This window comes from Rutidosis leptorrhynchoides, chromosome 8 (assembly GCF_046630445.1).
Source record: "Rutidosis leptorrhynchoides isolate AG116_Rl617_1_P2 chromosome 8, CSIRO_AGI_Rlap_v1, whole genome shotgun sequence".
Lineage (NCBI taxonomy): Eukaryota > Viridiplantae > Streptophyta > Magnoliopsida > Asterales > Asteraceae > Rutidosis > Rutidosis leptorrhynchoides.
In genome coordinates, this window is record NC_092340.1 from 279,708,302 (window position 1) to 279,714,240 (window position 5,939).

The window sequence follows — 5,939 nt, forward strand, 5'->3', positions numbered from 1 at the left end:
ATCCTTGCATCTTCCTCTTCGAATCCATACCAATCTCATTGCATTTGGGTAACTTTCTAAAAACACTAGAATTTGTGTTCTTGATGTTTTTAACTTATAGATGTGTTAATTAGTGTCTATGCCTCAAGTCTAACATGAATATGTGATTTATATGCTCGATTTTGTTATTTTAATTAACTAGCATGAACTTGAAGTTTGGTGTGTATAATCTTGGGATTTGGTTGCCTAAATGTTGTTAGATGTTAAAAGTGCATGTATTAAATGTGTTACTAGCATCACTAGCTTCAATTTGATGTGTAGGTTGACTTGGAAAGACTCCATTAACATGATTGATGAAATTATGATTTGAGTTAGGGTTTGATAGAAGTAAAATGGACTTTTGATGCATCAAATGCTTGACAATATTGGTTGTAAGTGTTTAGTTGTATTGTATGCGTAATTACCTACTAAACGGCGTATTGGATATGTGCATTTAATTCCCGAATCATAAATGTGCAATTATGAACTTGAATGTCATAAATGATAGGCATTTAATGCGTTTTTGGTTGATGTAGATGATGAATTGTTTGATGAAAGGTGTTTAGTTATTTTCCTCGTCAAAATACCTTTCCGATGATATAAGATACATGTTTTGATTGTTTGCGGGTCATAAATTGGGATTGTTTGGGTTTTGGTTCGTGCACTTTTGTGTTTTCAGCAAAGCAGGTCTGTGCACTAATCTGGACGCCGTCCAGATTCTTGGATGCCTTCCAGGCCTTCACATCTGGGCACCGTCCAGCCAATCTGGACGCCGTCCAGATGAACTGCCAGGTTCTGATTTCGTTGGTCGTTTACCATTTAATTCTAACTATGCTATGCACCTCCGATTCACATGTAACTTGTTCTAACATGCTTATATATGATTAAAAACCTCAGAAAAATAGTTCGGGACCCGACCCGAACGTGTTGACTTTTTCGTTGACTTTGACCCTACCAAAGTTGACCTTTGATCAAACTTAACCAATTACTTATGCAATCATTCTAACTTGCTCTTATACTTGTATCTTGCATGAAACTTGACAAATTTGATTCGCATGCTAATTAATCGAGTCGTAACGAGCCATAGGACTAATTGAACAACTTTGACCCATCGTGTTTACCGTTATTGATACAACCTACTTGTTTAGGTCAAGACTAGCAATTGTCCTTGCACACGTTTACTTGTGAAGTACCTTATTACTCGTGCACTCAAGGTGAGATCATAGTCCCACTTTTACTCTTTTAAACTTACATTTGGGATGAGAAAAACATAAACGTTTCGATTAACAAAGTGAACACAAGTACGAAAACAAACATTCTACGTACGAGTTAGAACACAAATCCTCAATTCGATTATCATTAGTTACACTTGCCGGGTGTAAGCGAGAACTTATATTGTATGGCCATATGGTTTTGACAAACCCTCATTCGGACGGTTCGCTACCGTTATGCGGATGAAATATATTTTCGAGAAACAGTGTATGTTCTAACACTATTTGTGATGGGGTAACGTTAGTTAAGCATTGATAATTGGGTGCTCGTGATAACAACTTTTAGAATGTTCTTACTATTACTTCAACGTTATAAATCTTGTGGTTCAACTTACTTGCGTACGCACTTACTAAACCTATGATTTCACCAACGTTTTCGTTGACAGATTTTCTATGTTTTTCTCAGGTCCTTGAACGATATGTGTTACATGCTTCCGCTCACTATTTTGATACTTGCTTGGATGTCGAGTATACATGCATACATGGAGCATCTTTTGACTTTACATTTAAACTGTGTCGCATAGGTTTCATTTGTACGTAAAACGTTGTAACGTCACTAGTTGTTGAACTACTTTTGTAAACTTGAAACATCTTTACATTTGAAATGAATGCGACATATTTTGGTCAAACGTCATTTTAAAGACTTATGATCACGTAATGGGACCTAAGTAGACGGCGCCGTCAATGACGATTTTGTCGGGTCGCTACAAGATAGGGTCTTTATCACGTATAACCGATTGATATTCGGATCATTTTTATTAAATTTAATTTCTATTTTTTTTCTTGCAAAAAGAAAAAAGAAATAAAGAATAAACCCATCAAAGTCATGGTTGGATATTAATATACGCAGGCTTGTAATTCACATATATTATCGAATTTAATATCAATAATTTATAAACTCTCCATCAAATACTCCGTACTTGGTTTGTATTGATCGGCACGGCCGTCTCATTAATTTATAAGACTCTATTCAAATATAAAATATGAATCTTTATAAACGTGAATCTTTTCAATCAATAAAACGTGTTTTCAATCGAAGCAAATAAAAAATTTATTTTATGGTTCTAATTCTTTTCTCTTCTACGACCGATAAGAAAAACACGTATATATACCGTTTCAATCACGGTGTTACTATTTGATGAAATAAATATAATATTAATATTAAAATTTAATTTAATTTAATTTATTTAATTTATAATATCACAATAAACATACAAAAGTTAGAAAAGTGGCCTATGATGGCATAGATTGACCATGCGACGATAACAACGGCTACAAAAAAATAAAACACCTCCGTGTTTTGTGGTCCTAAACTACTTGTAATTACAAAATTTTATTACAAATTGATAATGACATTATTATTATTTTAAATTTTGGTATCTATATATTGTTGCATCCCGACATAGTAAATTGCTCCATTGATTTAAACGTACGTCGAGATGGGAAGGGACGGAGTGCCTGTGATCGATATGGAGAAGGGCGAGGGGTTAGGGGAGGAATTAGTGAAGGCGTGTGAGGAATGGGGTTGTTTTAGGGTGGTCAACCATGGTGTACCGGCGGAGCTCATGGCGGAAATGAAGCTGGTGGCTGCATCACTCTTTGATCTCCCACGCGATATCAAGAGACGGACGGCTAATCATCATGAACATGGTAAGGGCTACATCGGATGTAACCCAGTAACTCCGTTTCTTGAAGGATTGAGTATCGATGAAATTTCATCTCCCAAAGAGTTCTTTGATCTTCTTGAAGTGTCTCCTCATCAAAGGTGAGTCAAATAAGTTGTTGGTTGATGAATCAAGTGTTTATATGGTTTACTTTCAGTTTTCTAGATTTGTTAGGTTTAGTTTGTTCGAATTTGAAATTATTGAAGCAAAACTGATAATCGAACTGAAACTAAAACCAAACCGAAAAAATGAATTTGAATTTTGTTCGGTTTTGGTAAAAACCGAACAAAATTTTTAACTGAGATAATCATAAAAATTGATTTCTTTTTCTTTTAGCCGAATTCAAAATGTAAATCAAAAATTGAATCCAGATTTATAAACTAGACCGAAATCGATGTGAAAATCGAATTCAAATTCGATTTAATTGGTACTTTACAATTTTTAGAAACGTTTTGAAATCAAATTCCTAATTAACACCCCTAACATATAGTTGGTAACTAAAAAATTTAATGGCTCTTGTAGGGAGATTATAAACAATTATATAAAATTTATTCGTGATCTGGCCGAACTTCTTGGCCGGAAGTTGTTAGAAGGAACTGGGTTGGCCGGAGATTTGTTCGAAGGATGGTATTGCCAGTTGAGAATGAACAAATACCATTATGGCCCGGAAAGTGTAGGGTTAAAAGGCGTTGACATACACACCGACCCATCGTTTCTAACCATTTTACAAGACGACGAGAACATAAACGGTCTACAGGTAGTTGACAAATACACCGGCGAGTTTGTTCCATTAGATCCCGTTCCTGGCACGCTAGCAGTGAACATCGGGGATATTGGCAAGGTAACTAACACGTATCGCCTGTATATATATTAACTCCTTTTTGTTGTGTTGTCAAAATCGGATTGATCGATAAATGTGATGTAGGTGTGGAGTAACGGGAGATATTGTAACGTGAAACATAGAGTATGGTGTTTTGAACCCAAAACACGATATTCGATTGCTTTATTTGTGTTGGGACCAAATGAGGAGATCGAAGCGCCTTCGGAACTTGTAGACTTGGAACATCCTCGTCTTTATGTTCCCATTGATGTCGTGAAATATAGACAAGTTCGACATTCTACAAGGTTAAGCATAGGTGATGATGCACTAAAGTTGTTTAAAACTACCGCAACATGAATCTTTCAATAATATTTTCCTAAGTGAAATTTCGTGTTTTGGTTTTATGATTTGGATGTCGCAATATATGTGCTTATGACGGAAAGTTAATATGTACGTTCGATTTAACATTTGTGTTAATTAATCATAGTATCATTTTTATATTTAAAAAGGGGGTGGAACTTTTTTCACTGTTAACGGGCGGCCCGCCGGCCCAGTCTTATAGCCCGGGCAGCAGCCACTAACGCAGTAACGCGCGAGTCATTGAGTTGATCATTATTTACTTAATTTTATCTTTTCATTTCATTCTTGGGTTGCTAGTTTTATATAATTTCATTGGTTACTACTCCGTAGTTTATAGTGAGTTGATAAAATTAATAATAATAATAATAATAATAATTGTTATAAAATATCTAGATTGTGTTATAAAATATCTAGATTGGATGTTAATTTTATTATTATTATATTTCTTGAATAGTAATATTTTATACTATAAATAGACATGTATGGTAACCATTTAAGGTGTACCATTTCTCATGAAATATCAATATCAATATTTCTTCTCTCCTTCTTCTCTCTTTTTCTCTCTTTGTTCTTATAACCATTAAAGGTAGTTATAAGCCTACTGAATTATAACACGTTATCAGCACGAAAAGCTTAGTGTAATCAAAGGATGTCTCAAACGATTACGAGTCACTAATCAAGGTATGAAATTATTAATAATTTTCAGACTCGAATATATCAAATTTTGGACTACTAACATTTATATTTATGTTATTTAAGTTATATATGGTCGGTTATACCACCTGAATTATATTTCTATAATCTAACTTTTACTAACTTCACTAACATTTATATTTATGTTAAGTTATATATGGTCGGTTATACCGCCTGAATTATATTTTATGTAATCTAACTCTTATTAACTTCACTAACATTTATATTTATGTTAATAAGACCTCATGATTGTACGCAACACGTCATTTGACAACACGGTACTTTATGTACGCAACACGTCATTTGACAACACGGTACCATGGGTCGAGATTAATTCCGATCAATACGAATACGATGGAGTCTTTATATGTTATCTAACATTTATGATTACTTATGCAATTAATCATTATTTATTTCATGCATACTAATGTTTATTCTTAAAATTTAAGGGTGGGCTAAATCTACCCATCATTTTTACTGGTTCTACCCGGTCAACGTTAAATTCATAACACTCCATACTAATTTTCTTTCCCCATAAAAGTCCGATTTACCCAAGAAACTTTAAACACCAAATTCAAACATCTTTTTATTTAAAAAAAAAAAAAAAAAAAAAAGCAAACAACGTATTAATATAAGACTCAGCTATAGCCTGTACATACATAAAGATTTACAAAACATCTTTAAAAACCACCTTCGGTCTCCACATCCGGACATCACCTGCGGCCAACAGTTACGGCCCCCACCACTGCTAGCACCACCTCCAACCATCATCTCCGACCACCACATATAGAGCTCGTCTGACGTCTGACACGGATGAATTTAGTCTTGGTGAGTTTGTTAAAAGATTTCAAGTTTAATGGTGGTGGTGGTGACATCTAAGTCGTCCGGAAACGAAAGCAATCGAGATTAAAAGATTGTGGTGGTTTTGGGTTCTGAAGGGAGAAAAAGATTATGGTGATTTGATTTCGATGAGAGAAAAAAAAAAATGCAGCAATTTTTATTTTTATTTTTTGATATTTCAAGATTTAAAAGTTAATCTTTTAATTTATTTTTTTGTAGTAACCGAGATTTGCGTAAACGAGGTTAATCAGATGTGGGTAGGTTTAGCAATGC

General features: G+C 34.2%; 1 protein-coding gene across 1 annotated transcript; it reads left to right on the plus strand.

Annotated features, from left to right (window-relative positions):
• The first annotated feature begins 2,720 nt into the window (after nucleotides 1–2,720).
• On the plus strand, nucleotides 2,721–4,243 carry LOC139862509 (2-oxoglutarate-dependent dioxygenase DAO-like). The gene is made up of 3 exons (XM_071851123.1): nucleotides 2,721–3,054; nucleotides 3,476–3,794; nucleotides 3,879–4,243. The coding sequence occupies exons 1-3, from the start codon at nucleotides 2,729–2,731 to the stop codon at nucleotides 4,128–4,130; spliced, it is 897 nt and encodes a 298-aa protein (XP_071707224.1). The 5' UTR covers nucleotides 2,721–2,728; the 3' UTR covers nucleotides 4,131–4,243.
• Nucleotides 4,244–5,939: the final 1,696 nt, after the last annotated feature.

Excerpts from the sequence above, each read along its gene's own strand:
- LOC139862509 (XM_071851123.1), top strand. The coding sequence starts at position 2,729 with ATGGGAAGGGACGGAGTGCCTGTGATCGATATGGAGAAGGGCGAGGGG. Across the intron at positions 3,055-3,475 it reads GAAGTGTCTCCTCATCAAAG|GGAGATTATAAACAATTATA; the intron begins GTGAGTCAAATA and ends TGGCTCTTGTAG. Across the intron at positions 3,795-3,878 it reads ACATCGGGGATATTGGCAAG|GTGTGGAGTAACGGGAGATA; the intron begins GTAACTAACACG and ends AATGTGATGTAG.